Raw genomic sequence first — 21,400 nt, 5'->3', positions numbered from 1 at the left:
CATATAAATTCAGAATAAGTTATAGTTGACATGGTTTCTAAGCGTTTCCACACTGATGATGGAACATGAAATGATTGTTCTTCCTAATATTTAAACAATTCTCATTCTAGAAAACTTAATGAGACCCCTTGTGAACTATGGAATTGCATGGTAAGCAATGTGTAAGTTTGAATGGATCTATTTTACATATTTATGTGGTTTATTTTACTCCTTCTGTTGTGTTTAAAAGCTCAGCAAGTTTTTTATTTGCTTTTCTCTTCTAGTATGTCTATGGGATTTTTAGTAGAAGAGGCCGCACCGATTGTCTGGCGAGGACTCATGGTCATGTCGGCCATAGAGAAATTGTTGAGACAGGTAAGGAGTAATGTAAGACAGACAGCACTGAAAATGCAACAAGCAGGAAGTTCTTCATTTTAGTCATTTCCACGTTATATCTTAATACAATTAATTTTCTCCAAGAAAGTTTGAATCTTTTTACAAATGTAGCAGCTTTCCTGGTGACAAATTTCTCATTGATTTTCATGAGAAGTCATGAACTTTCTGAGCTGTAGATCTAGTCTAGTAAATAGTAGATTGGTCATTTCATAGTCCATAGAGAATATTATCGATAAGTAGCAATGAAATGTATTTTTGTGATGTGGTGCCCCGGGGGGGGGGGGGGGCTGAGTCAGGGAAAAAGGAGGAGGGGAATTAAAGCCCTTTTGTCTTAATGGCTCTGAAGAACTGCAGCCCTGCCAGGGCCATGCAGTGCAATCTTGTCGCTGATCTCCTCACCCAATTTGGGCCTCAAACAGCTTGTGAGGAAGAGGTTATATCAGCCCCCAGGCCCTCCGCAGGTTAGGTATACTTCACCAGACTCTCCAGTCTGCTTTCCTAGCCTCTGGTGTAGGTACTCAGTGCTCATCCTCTACTTTTGCTGCCAGCCACCCTCCAGCTCATACCAGGCCAGTGGTAAGACTTTTATGCCTTACTGTCCAGTGTGTGCAGACTCTCCTGCCCGTCTCGCTCCTTTTTCCCCCTTGATGCCTGAATGCAGCAGCCCTTTTGTCACAGTGTCAGAGATTGTTGGTTGTGCTCTGGATGTGCCACCAGACTGGCTGCAATGCAGCCCTCCCCTACCCCCGGGCTTTCAGGGGTATAGTTATAGTGCCCTGCTCAGCATTGCGCCTCATTGTTGAGTGCCATTCCAGCTTCTCCTTTGGAGTAGGAGAAGCCGTGACGGTGCGGCAGGGAGATCGAAAGCACCACAGTATCGAAAGCCCCAAAACCACTGCTTGTTTTCTGTCAAATGATTTTGGCAGGCTCAGAACACGGAAGCCCTCCTGTCTCCTCTGTCTCTGTGGTGCCTGCAAACATTAGTAGGAAAGCAGGAAGAGCTCACAGGAAGCTTGTTGGAGGATGAAAACAATTCAATGCTTAGCTTTCTGTGAGCTCTTCCTGTTTGTGTTTGCAGGCACCAGAGGGGCAGGAGGGCTCAGTCAGCCAAAGAAAAGTCATTTGCACGATGGGGGGAAATTTGCAAGCCGCTTCTTGTAGAGTTTGCTACTATATGCGGTTTCTAGTATCCGTGGTGGCAGCAGGAACTCACCCCCACACTTACAGGGTGTGCGTGCCTGTATTCTCCCTTACTTTCTTCTCTGGTAACATCTGGCCATGCAGATCATATGATGTGTCATCATTGCATGCTGCAGGCCCCAAAAGTGGCTGCCTGTGAAGCAGATAGTGCTAAGCTCCTATTATCAGAAGCAGTCTTGTGTTTCCTGTGCCAGCGAGCTCAAGCTTTAATTTCTTCTGGGCACCTCTAAGTAAGATTTCCCTGCAGCTGTTGCTCTTTGTAGTGCAATGTCAGTGTTGCTTTTTAAGATAATGGTATTATAAATCATTTGCTGGAAATACTTCATCCAATTGGAAGAGGCATCCCCCAAGACTAGGAGTAGATGTGTTTCCTCTCACATAACACCAGAACCAGGGGACATCCACTAAAACTGAGTACTGGGAGAGTTAGGACAGACAAAAGAAAATATTTCTTTACCTAGCGTGTAATTAGTCTGTGGAACTCCTTGCCACAGGAAGCGGTGATGGCATCTCACTTAGATGCCTTTAAAAGGGGGTTGGACACATTTCTGGAGGAAAAGGCCATCATAGGTTACAAGTCATGATGGGTATGTGCAACTTCCTGATTTTAGAGGTGGGCTACTTCAGAATGCCAGATGCAGGGGAGGGCACTAGGTTGCAGGTTGTGTCTTGTTGTCTTGTGTGCTCCCTGAAGCATTTGGTGAGCCACTGTGAGATCCAGGAAGCTGAACTAGATATGCCTTTGGCTTGATGCAGTGGGGCTGTTCTTACGTTACAGTTCTTTTCCAATGTCATGGTTCTTGTACCAGCAATTGTGATTTTTTTGATGTTCTTCCCATGCCTTATTTTTATGAGGTCACTGCAATGTGAAAGCAGAAAGTCATGGTACTGACGTTTACACCTGCTCTACGGACAGATCAGGCCCTGAAAGACCAAGAATGATTTCTTTTTCCATATTGCCTTAGTCAATGAAATTCCCAAATGCGAGGCAGTTCCCACATGCGAGGCAGATGGCAGTTCCTTTCTCCTGTGTGTTGATAATGGCATATGCTGAGTTGGTTGTTACCTAGCAACTAAAGATGCAGTTGTACTCTAGCAGATTCAGAAGCAGAAAAGAAATTGAGTCCCTTAACACAGGGGCCATTAATGATTTTCCCTGACAATGAAATTTCACTTGTGCCTGCAGAAAGCTTTAACAGGACTTTCCTCCCATCAAGCATGATACTTCTGTGAATAAACTAGATATCCCTTAATCCTGCTTCCATACTAGTTTCTTTGCTAGGAAAATAAGTTTGCAGATCCCAGCAACAGTGAGAAGGGTCTGTTGTAGAGGGAACATCTATTTATTTATTTATTTAAAATGCTTTTTGTCTCCTTTCTCCCTAGTCAGGGGGACTTAAGGTGGCTCACAGAAACGAATAAAATGATCAAGCAATCAACAATTAAAATAAAAGAATATCCAAACATCAAAAACATACTTGGAACCACCAAAACCAATAATAGCAAAGTTTCATAACTGCAGAATTTTGTGTGTGATTGTAATTTAAGGAGTTTTAGATCTTATCCTTGCAGTTGTCTGCTGTTGATGAACTATCGGGCATGGACAAAGGGCATGGGGACCCTTATGATGGCACCAGGACACAGATTGTGCCTGTTCTCTGGTGTGCTCCCTGGGGCATTAGGTGGGCCACTGTGAGATACAGGAAGCTGGACTAGATGGGCCTTTGGCCTGATCCAGTGGGGCTGTTCTTATGTTCTTAACTACAATTCCCAGGAGGCCTTGCAGGTCTTCTTGTTATCTGGTGTGCTCCCTGGGGCATTTGGTGGGCTGCTGTGAGATACAGGAAGCTGGACTAGATGGGCCTATGGCCTGATCCAGCGGGGCTGTTCTTATGTCCTTAACTACAATTCGCAGGCAGCCTTGCAGGTCTCTTGTTATCTGGTGTGCTCCCTGGGGCATTTGGTGGGCCGCTGTGAGATACAGGAAGCTGGACTAGATGGGCCTATGGCCTGATCCAGTGGGGCTGTTCTTATGTTCTTAACTACAATTCCCAGGAAGCCTTGCAGGTCTCTTGTTATCTGGTGTGCTCCCTGGGGCATTTGGTGGGCCGCTGTGAGATACAGGAAGCTGGACTAGATGGGCCTTTGGCCTGATCCAGTGGGGCTCTTCTTATATTCTTAAATAAATACTGTATTGTTCCACTGCTGGAGGTTTCATTGTAACGTTCCTGAATCTAGCTCCACAGTCTGTCATTAGTCAGTGTAGGATTCAGCAGGTTCTTTTAGAAGGTGAGAAGCTTTATAGCTTTAAAAAAATATTTTTTTTTATATTTATGCCTTAGCCTCTTAGTTTGGTTTATAGCGAATCTGGAAGAATTAGTTCCATTTTTTTCCTCCTCCACTTCCAGCTACCCATAAGCAATCTGAAACACCCTCTTAATCTTGGTTTATGATTCAATATTGAGTTTAAGGGGCTCCCAGACACTGAGGCAAGGATATAAAATATTAAATAAAGATCTCAAGATAATTAAGTCAGTCAGACCTAATATTCTTAATGCATTTTATTGCCTCCAGTAGAAGGGGTTCATAGACTACGACATAAAATCAGGCAGTATTATGAAATAGTCTTTATCATCTGCTTTAGCATATAAGCTCTCCTCTTCCATAACCGGGTGACACAGCAAACCATGAGGCATATCAAGTAACTGTTCATTTTTCTTGTTATACCAGTTTAACAGAATTAGGTGCTGCAAATATTTCTAAGGTATACTGGTGCAAATATGATTATTATCTGATAAGATTAAACATAATATAGTTCGTTACTGCTGGGATCTAAGGAGACATACCCTGAAATACTACTTGGGAAAAGAGTCTCTACTGCAGTGAAACCATTCTGATACCAGAAAAAATATTGCAGGACAAAATGGTTGAATAGAGATACTATGGTACAGCTCACTGATATCTGTGAGATAATGTCCATTAAAGCCAGTGCAGATGTAATGTTGGGTGTCTCTTAACTACAGATAAGACGTTGGGAGACGGTTGTGGGTGTTGAAGTAGGTCCTTTTCTTCTGTTTGGATCAAAGACCGATATACTTGCTACCCCTTAATTTGATGGTCTCTATCCTTGTTACCACAAATGCCACAATTGTCCCATACAGCTTGACAAAACTGCAGTTGATCTTGTTGCAGTTTAGTAACTATTCCTTTTGCAGTTTGAGATTAACTTCACTGGTTATCAATCCACACAAAAAACAATGTTAGTACTTTTCAGATCTATCTTTGCCCACCTAAGACTTTATTTCATCAGTGAAAAGGCAAGTGAGGTTGGCGACCCAGCTCCGTTGTCTGAACCGCTCCCCAAGCACTGGCCTCACAGTCCTATGCTAATCTGTTTTGCTTTTTAATTTCTCAGAAATGTTGCTTGTTTACATTTCTTAACTGTAAGGAAGCTAGGGATACCCCTGCAGAAGTTAAGACAGTAGGCTTTGTCTGTAGTTCTTGAATTACACTTCCAGTTAAGCCTAGAGAACAACTATTGTACAACCCTCAAATGTGCATACAATCAGAAAAATTTATAGTTCATTATTAGCAGATCATAATTTTAGCTATTTTTTTTCTTAAGATGTGTCACAGTTTAGGACTGATGGTACAGCATATTAAGAATTTATGATGCAAAATACTCAGTATTTATTTAGACTTGAGCAATAACTCCGCCCCTTCTCTGTGGCCCAGAAGACGGATGATAAGAAGGTCATGAAGTTAGTATTTACAAAGCTATTTTAATATAAATGTCTGAAGTTTTTAAAAGGGTCTTGGCCTGTTGTAAATGGAAATAAGTGCTGAAGTTTGAGCTCCAGTTTCTGTTAGGCAGACATTTGACAATAGGCAAGTGCCACAGGCACACACACCCTGTATCTGTGGGGTTGAGTTCCTGCTGCCACCATGGATACTAGAAACCGCATATAGTAGCAAACTCCACAAGAAGCGGCTTGCAAATTTCCCCCCATAGTGCAAATGACTTTTCTTTGGCTGACTGAGCCCTCCTGCCCCTCTGGGGCCTGCAAACACGAACAGGAAGAGCTCACAGAAAGCTAAGCATTGCATTGTTTTTGTCCTCCAATAAGCTTCCTGTGAGCTCTTCCTGCTTTCCTATTAATATTTGCAAGCACCACAGAGACGGAGGAGACAGGAGGGCTTCCGTGTTCTGAGCCTGCCAAAATCATTTGACAGAAAACAAGCAGTGGAGGCAGGTGCTGTGGGGCTTTCGATCTCCCTGCCACACCGTCACGGCTTCTCCTTCCCCATCGCGTGTGGTGCTTACCGTTCTGTGTTGCAGCCTATTATCTTTCCAGTGAATTTCATCAGAAAGTTGTGCTTGGCAACCACTTCCACTACCATTACCCCAGAATGCTCTGCACCCCAGTTTCAGGGTGGAAGCGGCTTACGAGAGCAACTTTCTGACGAGATTGGCTGGCAAGATGACAGGAAACAGAATGGAAAAGTAAGCACTGCACAGAAGGCTTTTTCACAACACAGTAGTCCGCAGTTTGGAGACCGCTGCTTTAGATAATAGAACCTTCCTTAAAGTATGTGGTTATGAGCAATATCCACCCCCATGTGGGACATTCTGCTTCCTCATACCTCAGAAAGCAATTTTGCTTGAAAAGTTATGTGTAGATAAATCCACACTAAATATTTTGTGGCATTTTAATACCTTTTTCACTGTAATAATTCTCAATTGTTAAGCACACATAGGAAAGATAAATGCTTAATTTTTTGCTTGGAAGACCCCAATAGTAAACTGAACATCGCATAAAAATCAAAACATGAACATAAGAACATAAGAACAGCCCCACTGGATCAGGCCATAGGCCCATCTAGTCCAGCTTCCTGTATCTCACAGCGGCCCACCAAATGCCCCAAGGAGCACACCAGATAACAAGAGACCATCACCACATCCTGTGGCAAGGAGTTCCACAGACCAACCACATATAACGTGATGGTATTACTCATACATAACAAGGTTTCTACAATTTGGGCCACTAGTGTCAAACTCCCTTGATGACAACCCCCTGAAGACCTGGTACCCGGGGCAATGTACCCCCTGTCCCTCCCTTTGCTATGCCACTGAGCAGAAGTTGTTTTATATCCCCTGCAACCACAGGATCACAAGGACATGGTGATTGTTATTAGAAACACTACTGTGAACATTGGAGGTGAAACTGAGATTGGAGCAAAGCAGACTGAGGCCAAACTGGGGGAGGGGAGTGATTAGAGTATTGTAAGTGTGAGGTGGAAAGCGGGAATCTGGCCCTGTAGTATGAAGTTTTGTCATCAATTTGACAGCATTCTCACCTGCCCTTTGCTTTTGGGATAATAACCAAGTGATCTTCCTAGAGCTGCTCTCAGGGTGACATTTTGAATTTTTTGACTGCTGCTCAGTCTGTGTCTGGGATCTTGCTTGACTGAAATACTGCAGGGGTGTCACTTAATAAACAATCAAATGAAGAAAATAGTTAATTCAGAAAACCCTGGCATAGCTGCAAAAGAACAATTAGCAACTGCTTTTTGTTTCTCTTTAAGAAATACGTGTGCAGAACATTCTTTTACACATTCCATGCACTCACTTTTCAGATTTGCTTAAGGTTGAAGATGACATTACCTTGCAAGAAATGTGGCATTTAAAATGTTACTTGGAATGCATATTGGAAATACATAGAATTTTTATTTGTCACATATGCCTAGTGATTGATTAGAGCAATTTACACAGAAGCTTTAGTAATATTCCTGAATGGGAGAAAATACACAGAGGCGCATGGCAGTTAATTACATTGCTCTTAACTATAAATGTCAAGAAAATTCTTTTTTTTTTTAAAAATATGAATACTGTGCTTATGCAAAGTGCAATTATATTTTCAGCATGCGAAATGTTTCACAACACTGTACATACTGAAGTAGCAAACATTTTAGCATTTTTCCACACATACACAGCGGCTGACAGATGGAGGGTGTTAACAGGTATAATTTTGTAAGCAGCGCTCACTTGTTTGTTTGCAAAAGGGAATTCCTTTTTACTGTAATGTTTTGTTAATGTGAGCTAATTTATTCCTGCCCAAACATGCATTTGCATATAGACACATTTCTTAAAACCGATCAGTGGGATTAAGACTAATGTCCCATGATGTGATGGAATGTTGATTATGAACAAGACTTGCTTATTTCAAGAAATTTTCATTCTTTTCTGAAATGGTCTTCAGTTTAAATTTGTCTGTTTGGCACATTTTCCATCGCCAGAATCACAAGTGATTATGTGATTTTGCCATCTATGTATGTGGCGCTTTACAAAGAATGAAAGGACAGGTCTTCTGAAGGCTTACCGTCTAGATCAGTAGCCTCCAAACCCTGGCCCTCAAGCTGAATCCAGCATGGTGGAGGCTCTCTGTTCCATGCCAAAGCCTCCTCTTTTCACGCTGGGCAGCCGCTTATAGAACATAAGAACATAAGATCAGCCTCACTGGATCAGGCCATAGGCTTCTCCCTGGAAGTCGGGGTGCAGAGCACTCTGGGACAACAGGCAGAGCAACTGGCTGCCTGGTGTGAGTTTCTGCAAAGATCTGCACCCCCCACACTGACTCTCTGGCAGCAGGAGACATGGACTGACCACTGCTGAGTCATTGTGGCCATTTGCCACTTGTGGAGGCAGCCTGGCTGTGCAAAACAGTGTGCTGCGTTTTGCGGCAGCTGTATCTGCTCCGGCAGAGGAAAGGCAGGATATAAATCTTTTAAATAAAGGACTTTATACTGCCGGAACGCGCATTCCAGCAGCCTAAGTCCCTGTTAGGATTGGGCTGCTTGTGACGTTTCTAAGTTCCTATGTCTGCTGTCTTGAAAAAGATTTGTTGCTTATCTCTTTAGAATTAATTGAAGAAATGTATGTCCTATCTCTCGTAATCATTGCAGGCATTCTTAATATGTTAGAACTGCAAGCTTTTGATTTTTACCTGCTAGAGCATTGCTCCACATCACTTTCTATCATCGCATTAATGTCTTCATCCCATCTTTCAAACAGGGAAAAATGTGGCACATTGATCTTTGTGCATGCCATTAAAAGAAATAAATATTCACAAGGAGAAGCTTCAGCTACCTGACTAATTTGGTACTTGCGTCTCCCAGGACAAGAATGTGGGTGATACTGAGATCCTTTTAAGATACCTTGCATTGTGTTTTTCCTGCTTACAGAAAAGTAGGATCGGTGTGTGAAATAAATCTCCAGAAGCTTTTCTATGCGGTTCTCAAGACTGTAGCATATACGCTATCTAACATGAAACCATGTATTAAAAATACATACAAAACAGAATGTTAAAAGCCGAGCAGCAGCAAAACCAAACAAAAATTCCAATTGGTCTTAAAATTTGCAGCGGTTAATTATAAAACAATCAACCAACAACGTGCAACCAGCAGACATACCCTTGAAGATGTTCAGAAGGCTTTTTTTAACAGAAACATCTTCAAGCCCCACCAGAAGGCTTCCAGTGGTTCTCAACTCAAAGAAGAGGGAATTCCTCAGAACTGGTGCTACTACTGAGAAGGCCCTGTTTTGGGTCACTATCCCCCAGACCTCTCTAAATGGCGGCCCTTCCAGCAGGGCCCTCTCTGATGACCAAAGAGGATGGACCGGATTATGAGGTGATCTCCCAAATTTGTTGGTCATAAAGAGCTTTTTGTTAGACCAACTAACAGTTTTTTCCGCACCAGTTATCTTCTGCCTAAAAGCAAATATCAATTAAGTGAGATAATTTCAGTTGTACTAATACACAGATTGGAGAACAAGGCCTGTTGCCATGATTCTGCTCCCCCACCTCAAGTTAAGTTCCACTGTACACATGTAACTAATCTGAACATGGCTTTTAAGACATTTAAAACTAAAGAACCTGGGGGAGTTTTGAATGCCTTGATTGGCCACTGTATCACTTAAGTACACATGAGTATAGTCTCTTGGCTCATTAATAAGAGTAATTTTCAACTGGTCAACACATTACACATTCTTGAGTGTCTAGGTGACCATTTTCAATCTTTTTCAGCTCACGGCACACTGACAAGGCACTAAAATTGTCAAGGCACACTACCAGTTTTTTACTTACATTAAATTGCTACATTACAATTTATTTTTAATTAATATAATTAATACAATTAAATCATTACATGACAAAGAAACTCACAAGAGGCTTGGAGAGGAAAGTATATGAGATTCTGGAAAGGAGGAAAATGTTTTGAAGTAGGGTGATCAGATTGTTGTTGAAGTGTTATGCCAGAAAGTGTTGGCAAAGAGAGGTCAGTTTGAGCACATAGTGGAGAAATGTTGGGTGAGGGACAATAAAGAGACATGATTGAAACAACTGCAGGATTCAGCTGGAGTGGGGGGAGAAGAGAGAGAATGTGAGACAAGTGATTCTGGACCTTTGGAAAGTGGGGACCAGTGAGGGGAGGGACAGTGAGAGAGGTGCTAACTGCAATTATGAGATTTGGGGAGGGATGTACCTGTGGAAGGGAGAGGGGTGGGGGAGGAGAGAGAAGTGCCAATTGCCTGCTTGTGTATTTGAGAAAAAAGAGTGCGACCTAAAGCCCAATCCTATCCATGTCTACTCAGAAGTAAGCCCCATTATAGCCAATGGGACTTACTACCAGGTAAGTGTGGATAGGATTGTGGCTCAATGCCCTTCCTCTAAAAGGCGAAAGGCAATGCAGGGAGGGTCGCTTTGGGGAGTTGCAGGCAAACTGTGGCAAGGAACTTTCAAGGACTCTTTTAGCCAGCCAATTCTTAAGCTGGTGGCCTCAGCAGACTTGCTCGCTTCCTACCTGCTTGCCTGCTCCTGACTCCTTTGTTGTCCGGACCGCCTCCAGGCTTCTCTGGCTGCCCGATCAGCACGCAGGGCAGGCAACAACTGCCTTAATACCCAAGTCTATGCATGTCTACTCAGAAGTAAGCCCCATAATAGTCAACAGGGCTTGTTCCCAGGTAAATGAGGATAGGGTTTTAGCCTTCGTCTTACTCATAATTGATTTATAAGCAGGAGCAAGCGACAGCAGGAGGTGTAAAGCAGCTGCTACCAGCCTCTCTCTGTCTGCTGCTTTTTCTTCCATGTGAGGGTCAAAGCAGCCACTTCTCCCATGTGCGCGGCTGCTTCCTGTCCCCTCTGGCCCTGCGGCACATCTGAGGCAGCCTCGCAGCACACCAGTTGAAAACCACTGGTCTAGGTTTATAATTATGCCACTGTAAGCAAAGTGAATAAGCTCTATTTGCAATCAACTGTGTAGGTTGTGCAAACAGGAGAATTCAGTTGACCTTTAGGAAGTATCATCTTTTGGAAGGTGTAAAGGATGAATGCACACCTCTTTCTACCGTCCCACCAATATACATGGGCTGTCTCACTGTTCAGTAGCCAACACATTCCTTGGTTAGTGGATTTACCTTTTTAAAGCCATAAAGTTCACTGGGTGGGTAACTTTGGATTAATTGCCCCCCCCCCAACCTTGCCTACTTCACATAGATTGTTGTGAGGATGAAAGTATGGATAATTTATGCCGTCTTCAGCTCCTTAGGGATAAAGATGTAATAAATAAATGAAGAAGAAAGCCTGGTGGCTTAGTGCTTGCCTTGTGAAGCACCATTTCATTATTGAAAAGCATCCTTATGTACTTGGCAGAGTTATTTTTCTGTTGTCTATTACACTCTTCGCTTTCTCTTTAATCTCACAGCACATCTGGTGCTAACTGATGCCAAGAAACATATTTCTTTTATGTAGCTTTTTACTAACATTTTGGGGCATTTTAAAAATAATTTTTAAAAAATCTTATTCTTCCTAAGTCTGTGTCAATAACTCTTCAAGCAGGAATTCTTTTGTAGCAAGGAGTCGGAGGGTAAGAAATTGATTTATAAGCAATATGTATAGCTTCCTGAGGACTTATAAATATCAATCACTTTTAAAAAACCATTTGAAGTACAGTCAGGTGTGGCTTAACGACAGGGATGCCTACCAGCACCCCCGTTGTCAAGCGAGTCTTGACATTATGCAAAACCTCCGAAAGGTGAGGGGAGCCACACTCCCCTTGTCTCCAGGACCTTTTCAGAGCCTCGCAGAGGCAGTGCGCGTCCATGTGCTCTCTCTGCGAGGCTCAGAATGCCATATCTGGTGAAAAGACTCGACTTCTGGAAATCCGAAGTCACGTGTTTTTGGCTGAAATGGCCAGTCTGAGCCTCACAGAGGCAGCACACAGATGCGCACTGCCTCAGAATGGCTTAGAAAAGCATCCAGAGGCAACGGGAGCATGGCTCCAGTCGGCATCGGAGGCTGGGGGGGGGTGTTAACCGGGACCAGCGGTGGCTGTCGTATATGATATCCTACCTGTTCTGGTGATAATTAGTTAACAAACTGCAGTTCCTTGAGTTTGTGTGTAACAGGACACAGCAGTTTTGTTCTTTTAAGAGAAAGCAAAAACTTCCCTTCTGTTCCTCCAGCATCCAAGAGAGAGATGGGGTGCACAAACTGCTCCTGCTTCTGCTGGGGGCCCTGCAGCAAAGTCCTGAATGGGGCCCCTATGATGCCCCCTGCCTTTCCCATCATGGTACACTGGGATGCTATTATTGCCATTGACTGGTATTGAGGAAGCAGGAGTCAGCCTGGCCAAGGGGGCACTCTGGCAGGTGTGGTCCCTTAGCCAGTGCCCAATCTGGCCAACCACTGCCACCGCCCTTGAGGGAATGTGCAGTCCCTTTTGTTCAGGAAAGCACGAAGCCATGCTTTTAGTATGATGTTTCCTGAACCAGCTACATCTTCATGGATATTTATTTTATTTTAAGCCTATCAGTTTCCTAAGATTTCCATCTTTCTGAGGGTAAATTCTGTTTTAATTCATCATGGACTCTTCTGAACTAAATGGATATCAAACTGCAGGATTCGGGGAGAAAGTGGAACAGATCTTTGGTCTCTTAAGGTCGTGCTTTGTAAGAACAGCACATTCCACTCAGAGCTCCAAGTAGTTAATAGCAGTGCAAATTATTTGCTTTTGCTAGCAGTAAATATAGATTAAACCATATTGGTTCCTTTGATCAATATTATGCTTCTCCATGACTCACTCCTCTGATATGTACTTTACTTTAATAAATATTCAGCTGTCAGCCTGATCTCTGGGCCTTTGTGCTAATCTGGCATCAGTAGAGGGCTTGTTCCTGTTTCTGCTGACTCCACTGAGAAGGATTGCCGTTGGTCCAGATGACTGCTGACATGAAAGAGGAGCTATTGTAATCCTCTATTGTCTGTCTGTCAGTTTTCTTTTGCCAGTGGTAACATCTGTTGGTGTTTAGAACGGGATTTTCCCGGCTCCACCCCTACTCAATGACTCCCTTTTCCCACTCTGATTGGATGATCCACAAGGGTGTCTCAACAACAAAAGCAGTGAGCTCTGATGCATAGTATACATGTAAAGCACCCTGCTAGCAATAACACTTGCTAAGCAGCTGTCTATTGACACCGAAGACTGCAGTGCATTTGAGCCTTATGTGAACGATTGCATCTTTGTTCCTAATTACCTGTAACTTTTTCTAGGTGGACTGGCACCAGTTGGATTATTTAGTAATTGACATGCCACCTGGGACAGGAGATGTACAGCTGTCGATATCGCAGAATATCCCTATTGCAGGTACCTTTTTGCAGATCGTGTCTTGCAAATGGTTTGAAAAAGATGACAATGGGAAGGTACTGGAAATAGTGGCGAGATTGTGCTAGCCAAGCACGATTAGAGATGAAAAGTGCCTTTTCAGGTAACAGAGCAATGATCTTTTTTCACAAGAGCAGACAACCCAAGGGGCACAGACATTCCATGTGCATACCAGTCTTTTCCCCTCAGTTGTTCCCATTCAGAATGTTTCCTTTCCCTCTCCAAACAGTGTGTGTTATTTTTGTTAATTCCCCTAAGCTCAAAGCTTGAGCTTGAGCTGGTCAAAGAGAAAACACTTGCCAGTTTCTGTCCTTTTTCCTTTGAACACTAAGGGCGCAATCCTAACCAACTTTCCAGCACTGACATAGCTGTGCCAATGTGGCAGGCACTGCATCCTGCAGTGGGGATGCAGTGAAGGGGGCCTCCTCAAGGTAAGGGCATGTTTGTTACCTTACCTGGGGTCGCATTGCTGCTAGGTCAGTGCTGGAAAGTTGGTTAGGATTGTGCCCTAAACTGCTTAGGCAACTAAAGAGCAGCTTGATGCCTTGCGGAAGGTAAGGAAGAAAGAAACCTTCTGGAAATGAGGTTCTGGAGATAACTGTGTGTGCACCAAACATGGATTCGCACTTGTATGTGTACCAAAGATGGTTTATCTCCATGGATTCTGGTAATAGAAACCTAGGACAAGGGTGGCTCGCATAAAGAGATTACAGTAGTCCAGTCTGTATCATCTGGAGTCCTGTATCACTAAGAATATCCAGCAGTGCACGCAGTCTTAAGTCATCCTTGTTGCTAAGGCAACAGAAGTTACCATCTGTAAATTTCTTAATTCTCCCCTTTCTCAGGAGCGGCGATGACAGCTATAGTTTTTCTATTTTTTTTACCTTTTTTCACCACTCTGGTCAGCAGCACTGGCTTTAGTAATGCTTCAGAAGTATTGATAATATTCCTGGGTGGTGGTTGACCATGTATTTCTGAGCAGTCATGGATTTAGCAGTACTTATTGAAGTGCTGATAATTTTCCCCACAGCTGGCATGTGTTGCCATTTTTTTTTTGATTGGAGCATGCCTTAAGGCAGGGGTTCCTGAACTTTGCAGTGCCTCAACCCACCTTGCAGTGGGTCACGATGCTCCTGGTGATGCTGAAAGCTTCTCCCAACCCAGCAACCCACTCTACAGGCCTCGAAATGGCCCTCAGAAGTCTCCATAAGTAAGCAAACTGGAAGTGGCTTCCAAAAATGGGAAGTGGCTTCTGAGGTCTGTAGAGTGGATTGCCAAGCCGAGAGAGGCCTCCAGAGGCTCCAGTAAATGATTGGGTTCTGGAACGGCTCCTATTTTGAGTCAAAGCAGTGCAAGGGCGGGAGGGCCCAGATCTTGATCCACTGTGCTTGACCTTGTGACCCACCAGTGCGTCATAACTCACACCTTGGGAAGCACTGCCTTAAGGGTAAAAAAAAATTTGTGACTGACATGAGACAGAAAAGATTTTGGCATTTCAAGTTCTGCTAAACATGTCACTGCCTGCAGATAAATATGGTTAGCAACCTTCAGTCTCGAAAGACTGTGGTATAAGCCTGCAGCATCCGGTATTCCCAAGCGGTCTCCCATCCAAGTACTAACCAGGCCTGACCCTGCTTAGCTTCCGAGATCAGGCACATGCAGGGTAACAGTTGCTGCTAGATAAATATGCATGGCAAATAAAAATTTAAAAAAAAAACACACTACAGCAGCAGTAAAGCGTGAATAAAAACACATGGGACTTCATGTCCATATCACCAGTGGCAACTAAATGAGAGTTGAATTCTTACTATCGTAAGAATATATAAAGAGCCCTGCTGGGTCAGACCCAGGGCCTATCTGCTCCAGCTTCCTGCATCTCACAGTGGCCCACCAGAGTAACTTTTGATGCCTCCTTGAGTTTGGTTTAGTTTTATACAACTATGTTCCATAGGTTGATTTCTTTGCTACGTAGGTGTGGACTATATTGGTGAATTGGTTTTTATTAGGGAGTGTTGATGGCAGAAGGATGCATTTTCACTGTCAAGATTATGGAGAAAATGTGAGCCAACTTCCAGATGTGTCAACAGGCACATAATCCATGCGATGTCTTGTTCGTTCAATTATCCTTAATACAGTTCATCTCTGAAAAGTGATTAGACAAAAATTATACATTCCTTTTGAGTCAAGCTGCTTCTCAAGTGAATTTCAGTCACATTTGCTGATTTTAATGATCAAAATAATTTCATACTTATCAATCTTTTTAATCCTGCAGAGGGAACACTGCTTAAGGGAGACGAGTTTGTAGAGTTTAGTTCTTGTTCCTCAATGAGATTGTCATATATTTGAAAAATGAATATTTTACTACAAGAGAATAAATGCATGAGGAACGGTTTTGGAGATGAGATGGAAGAAATAATTTCTGTATCGGAGAGAATACAAAATATAAAGGCAGATTTCTCTGGTGTTGGTTGTGAGTTCCAGAATGGAAGAATAAAAACACCCATTCCTAAAGTGCCATCTGGTATGGTAGTGTAACTTGCAGGTATATAATAATTGCAGAACCAGAAGTATAAAAACAAAATGCAATTGGAGAGAGTTGAAGATGAACAACCCAATCCTATCCACACTTTCCTGGGAGTAAGCCCCATTGATTCTAATGGGACTTACTCCTTAGTAGACATGCCTTAGTAGATTTGGCTTAGTAGATTTGGCTTAGTAGATTTGGCTGTAAGTCATTTGAACCACACTTAAAAGACCCTTTACATTTATTTATTTAGTAGGGGACCTTCCCCACCACCTTTTTCCAGGCTAAAAGTTCCCCACACTCAGGCAGAGTTCCTGAATTGCAATAGATACAGTGTCTCCTGATGGTGATTCTCAGATGTAATGTGAACTCTGCTTGTGAGACTTAATATACAGTCACAGTATTGTTCATTTTTGGTAGCCCCGTAGCCACTTGAGAGATTCTATTCCAAAAGCGAAAGTACCTCATCCTTGCATCATTCTCCGTAGCTACTATTCTCATGGGACAAACTTTTTTTTTGTACAGTAGGTTCTTCTCTGGACTGAAAGAGTTCTAGACCATCATAGGCCTGAAAAGGCCCCAGTTGGCATGTTGCCTTGGTGCCCAGGAAGAGCTGTAGGAACAGCCACCACAGGAATGTTTAAAATACAGGTAGCCCTTGTTTTCGAGGTCCCATTCCAGAATCTTTGCAGACACCAAACTCCATGAATAATAAATCCGTGGGTTAGGGCCCCCCAACCCTCCAACCAGGGCTAGAGCTGTGCTCCAGTCACGTCCAGAGGATGGTCTGAGGACCTGGGAGATCATGTGCTCCCTCTTTGACCCTCAGAATGCTAGTTTGGGGCAAAAACCGCAACTTTCGGTTTCTTGGGGGAAACCAGAAGTGATGTTTTCATGCCCCCATAAGGCATTCTGAGGCCCAGGGAAGTCGTGGATAAAGCGGGCCCACCTGTATATTGTGCTTGTGCCTCCCACACCTTATCTTGTAAGAATGATAGAAAGTCTCCATTGACTGCACATGATCACATCACCAGTCAGTAGCTTCACCCATTTTTTCCTGGTCCACAGGTGTACAAATTTGGTTCCTGTTGCATGTATGCAACGTCAGGCAGAAATAGCTTTACTGTGGTGTTCTTTAAAAATAAATCATGTTGCCATGTTGCACTAGAATAAAAGAAAACCACTGTGTTTCTTGGTAGAGTGAGTCTAACCAATGTGATTCCAGTTTTATTTAATCTTTAAATATAGCTCAGTATGTTTCAGCATGAATTTCTTTCTTCTAGGGAATGAAATATCTCAGTAGTATTGCTTGTAAGAATAATGTACATTTCCTTCCAATGTTTTAGGGGCTGTGATTGTGTCTACTCCTCAGGATATCGCTTTATTGGATGCACGCAGAGGAGCTGAGATGTTTAGAAAAGTGAACGTACCTGTAAGCATTTACAAATGTGCGCCATTTGATGCTCCTAAATCATGGATATGTGTTAAACCAGGAATGGGTGTCCCATGGGCCAGAACATTTCTGAACCAATTTTTATCTGGCCTCAGAGGCCAATAAATATAATTGTATGGCTAAAAAAATTGCCCACAACTTCATTCATACAAAAATTTTAAGTTGTAACCAAAAAAAACTATTCTGTTTTCTGATTTTTGCATGTTGTGCCTTCGCTGTGTCTGAGCTCATATGTTCCAGAATAGAGAGATCTTTATAATGTTAGATCAACAGCAGCTCCATTAAATCAGACAACTTGTAAAGGGATCCATGTATGGGGCAATTAAGTGTCTGAACCTTCCTCCTTCCAACAATTCAGATAAGAGTGACTGGAGAATACAGAAGTGTGCGACACTGGTTTTCGTAATGGCTGTTTTTCACACATTCTGTTTGGTTGATATTTATTTTCAGTACAGATTTGGTTGCATGCTATGAGTTAGAGGTGACTATTGAAAGTGATGATACAAAGCTATTTTAGAAATCACTTGTGGTTATAATATTTGGCTTCACTAAAATACAACCTCGCAATTCTAAATATAGTGGAGTACAAATTAACCTGAAATATGTTAAGTATACACCTACATGTTACATAAGCAGTTTTCACTTAGGGCCCAATCCTGTCCAACTTCCCAGCACCAGTGTAGCCATGTAGCCCCAAGGTAAGGGAACAAATGATCCCATATCTTGAGGAGGCTTCTGTGACTTTCTGCCTACCACAGGATGCAGGAGGCCTCTGTGACTGCTGCCCCACCACAAGATGGAGTGCATGCCCCATTGGCACAGCTGCACTGGCCCTTGAAAATTGGATAGGATTGGGCCCTTAGTTATCTATTTGCTTAGAACAAATAAATGGTTTATTAGATAATTTTACATTTAGCTGAATACTAGTTAGCAGTGGAATTTCTAAGCCACTGGCCAAGAGCAAAAGAATGTGGAATCAGCTGGCCAGAAGGAATAATATCTTGAGAACCAGCCTGGGATGTGATTTGCAGCTGCCTGTAGAAGCTTGGAAAGTGCAAGAGTTTAGCAGCCAGGATGCTGCTTTCCTTTCACACAGGAAAGGAAAATGCCTGAGAAATGGAGGTTTCTATTTGCCCACTGGGGCATTTGGTGGGCCGCTGTGAGATACAGGAAGCTGGACTAGATGGGCCTATGGCCTGATCCAGTGGGGCTGCTCTTATGTTCTTATGCTCCCTGGGGCATTTGGTGGGCCGCTGTGAGATACAGGAAGCTGGACTAGATGGGCCTATGGCCTGATCCAGTGGGGCTGTTCTTATGTTCTATGTGTTTCTGTCTAGAACAGGGGTCTCCAAACCCCGGCCCGGGGGCCAGATGCAGCCCAAAGAGTGCCTCTATCCGGCCCACGGCCAGCCTTTGATCCCCTGAGAGCCTCTGGCCCAGCTGACTAAACACAACCAGAGTTGTGCTTGTGGGTGGGGGAATGGGGGTCCATTTAAGTGTGTGCTTTATTTCTTGGGCTGTGTTGGTGCTTGGAGAAATCCTGGACATTTGAGCCCATTCATTCATTCATTCATTTCAGTTATTCATTCATTTCAGTCATTCATCCAAGTTCCATCTCTAATGTATTTATTTAAGTTTTATATTTAATTTTTTTCCCGGCCCTCAACACCGTACCAGATATTTGATGTGGCCCTTTGGCCAAAAAGTTTAGAGACCCCTGCTCTAGAATAACCCTTGCAAAAAACCCATTTGAACAAAAAATGAGTTTTATGGGTCAGCCTGCCTATGGAAATTGCCTTGAGTCTGTGCAAAAGGTGGTTCTGAGTGGTGGTGAAAACCAGAAGGGGTTGTGAAGAGCTCCAGAAGGATCTCTTCAAACTGGGAGAATGGGCAGTAAAATGGCAGATGCATTTCAATGTAAGTGTAAAGTCATGCACATTGGGGCAAAAAAACCCAAACTTCCATACATAGGTTAATGGGCTCTGATCTGTCTGTGACCGATCAGGAGAGAGGTCTTGGGGTACTGGTGGACATCTCAGTGAAAGTGTTGACCCATTGTGCTGCGGCAGTGAAGAAGGCTTCAGAATAAAATGGCCAGTATTATAATGCCATTGTACAAAGCGATGGTAAGGCCGCACCTGGAGTATAGCGTACAGTTCTGGTCACCACATCTCAAAAAGGTGGAACTGGAGAAGGTGCAGTAGAGAGTGACCAAAATAATTACTGGGCTGGGACACCTCTTTTTTGAGGAAAGGCTACAGCATTTGGGGCTCTTCAGTCTAGAGCAGGGGTGCCCAAAGTTTTTGGCAGGAGGGCCACATCATCTCTCTGCCACAGTGTCGGGGGCCAGGGAAAAAAAGAATTAATTTACATTAAAAATTTGAATAAATTAACATAGGTATACATAAATGAATATATTAAAGATGAACTTATATGAATGAATGAAGGTCTTGCAATAGCTCAAGGCCTATAAAAGGCCTTGCATAAAGCAAGGCCAGCCTTTCCTTTGCTGCCGCTGCTGCATCACAGATGTGAAACAGCAAGCAGTGGAGGAAGCCCTCATCCCACAGCTCATGCGAGAGATCAAACAGTCGCCCTCACGCTGAGAGCAGTTGCATCGGGCCAGTGTGAGCTCCAACAAATCTCCGGAGGGCCAGAGGCTCATTGGAGACTGGGAGCTCCCTGAGGGCTGCATTGAGAGACCTCGAGGGCTGCAAGTGGCCCCAGGGCCGGGGTTTGGGCACCCCTGGTCTAGAGCAGCAGTTCATGGAGAGTTTGAGTGGCTGTAAGTCTTGAAAGGGGCGGGGGGAGAGGCAACAACACAATCCCCAGGATCTCATTGCTCAGGGGGTGCAGGGACTGGCATTTACTTGCATGAGCGTCTGCAGGGCTCCCCAGCCTCCAGAAAGTGAAAGCAGAACGATCGTGCTCCACCTCCGCAAAACCGGAAGTAGAGCACAATCACTCTGCTTTCACTTTTAGAAGGCTGGGGAGCCCTGCAGATGCTCACGCAGGGCTCCCTGCACCCCTAGGATGCTGCTGCCTGGACTGGCAAGTAAATGTCAGTCCCTGCAATCCCCTGAGCAACGCGATCCTGGGGATTGTGTTGCTGCCTCTCCCTGCCCCCGCACCTTAGGGGGAAAGAGGCCAAGGCCCTCTGGCTAGGGCATCACAACGCCCCAGTTTGAGAAGCCCTGGCCTAGAGAAAAAAAGGTGCCTGAGGGGGGACATGATTGAGACGTACAAAATTATGCGGGGGATTATGCAGGGGATAGAGAGATATTCTTTTCTCTCTTACACAACACCAGAACCAGAGGACTTCCACTAAAATTGAGTGTTGGGAGAGTTAGAAAATATTTCTTTACTCAGCTTGTAATTAGTCCGTTGAACTCCTTGCCACAGTGTGTGGTGATGGCATCTGGCCTGGATGCCCTTAAAAGGGGATTGGACAGATTTCTGAAGGAAAAGTCCAGCACGGCTTGTTAGCTGTGATGGGTGTGTGCAACCTCCTGATTTTAGTGCTGGGTTCCTTAGAATGCCAAATGTGGAAGGGAGTGCACCTCAAAGCAGGTCTCCTGTTGTCCTGTGTGCTCCCGGAGGCATCTGGTGGGCCACTGTGAGATACAGGAAGCTGGTCTAGATGGGCCTATGGCCTGATCCAGTGGGGCTCTATGACCTGATCCAGTGGGGCTGTTCTTATGTTCTTATGACCTTTGGCCTGATTCAGTGGGGCTCTTATGTTCTTATGGACATTGTCCTGAGGTGCCGGGGAGGCTGCACACAGCCTCTATGGCCCTCTGAGTGCCTTCTGAAGTCTATGGAAGGCATTAAAACATCACTTCTGATTTTTCAGAAAAAAATTCAAAAGGCTTCTGAGGGTTGGGGAGGCAGCGCACGGCTTCCCAGGCCCTCAGAATGCCTTTTAAAAGCATTAAAATGTCACTTCCAGTTTTTTTTCCAGAAATCCAGATGTGATGTTTTAAGGGCTTCTGGAGGCCTCGGAAGGCATTTTGAGGGCCAGGAAGGCTTCCTGGGCCCTCAGACAGCCTCTGGACACAACTGGAGCACAGCACCGGTCACATTTGAAGGTTGTGGGTGCGGATTTCATTATCTGAGTGTTTCAGCATCCC

The 21,400-nt window shown here is 43.9% G+C and overlaps 1 protein-coding gene across 3 annotated transcripts in view; it reads left to right on the top strand.

Moving 5' to 3' along the window:
* The window catches only part of NUBPL (NUBP iron-sulfur cluster assembly factor, mitochondrial), an 80,776-nt gene that overhangs the window by 35,168 nt on the left and 24,208 nt on the right, over positions 1-21,400 (top strand). For 2 of the 3 annotated variants that reach the window (XM_066630717.1, XM_066630730.1), the window contains 4 exons: positions 111-150; positions 264-354; positions 13,182-13,275; positions 17,164-17,249. In XM_066630717.1, the coding sequence (XP_066486814.1) occupies positions 111-150; positions 264-354; positions 13,182-13,275; positions 17,164-17,249 (311 nt within the window). Of the gene's footprint in view, positions 1-110; positions 162-263; positions 355-13,181; positions 13,276-17,163; positions 17,250-21,400 lie in introns of all 3 variants that reach the window. The other variant, XM_066630724.1, reaches the window with a different exon arrangement.

The sequence above is a fragment of the Tiliqua scincoides genome, chromosome 1 (genome assembly GCF_035046505.1).
Source record: "Tiliqua scincoides isolate rTilSci1 chromosome 1, rTilSci1.hap2, whole genome shotgun sequence".
NCBI lineage: Eukaryota > Metazoa > Chordata > Lepidosauria > Squamata > Scincidae > Tiliqua > Tiliqua scincoides.
The sequence above is the reverse complement of the archived record's forward strand: the minus strand, read 5'-3'. Positions and strand labels throughout refer to the sequence as shown.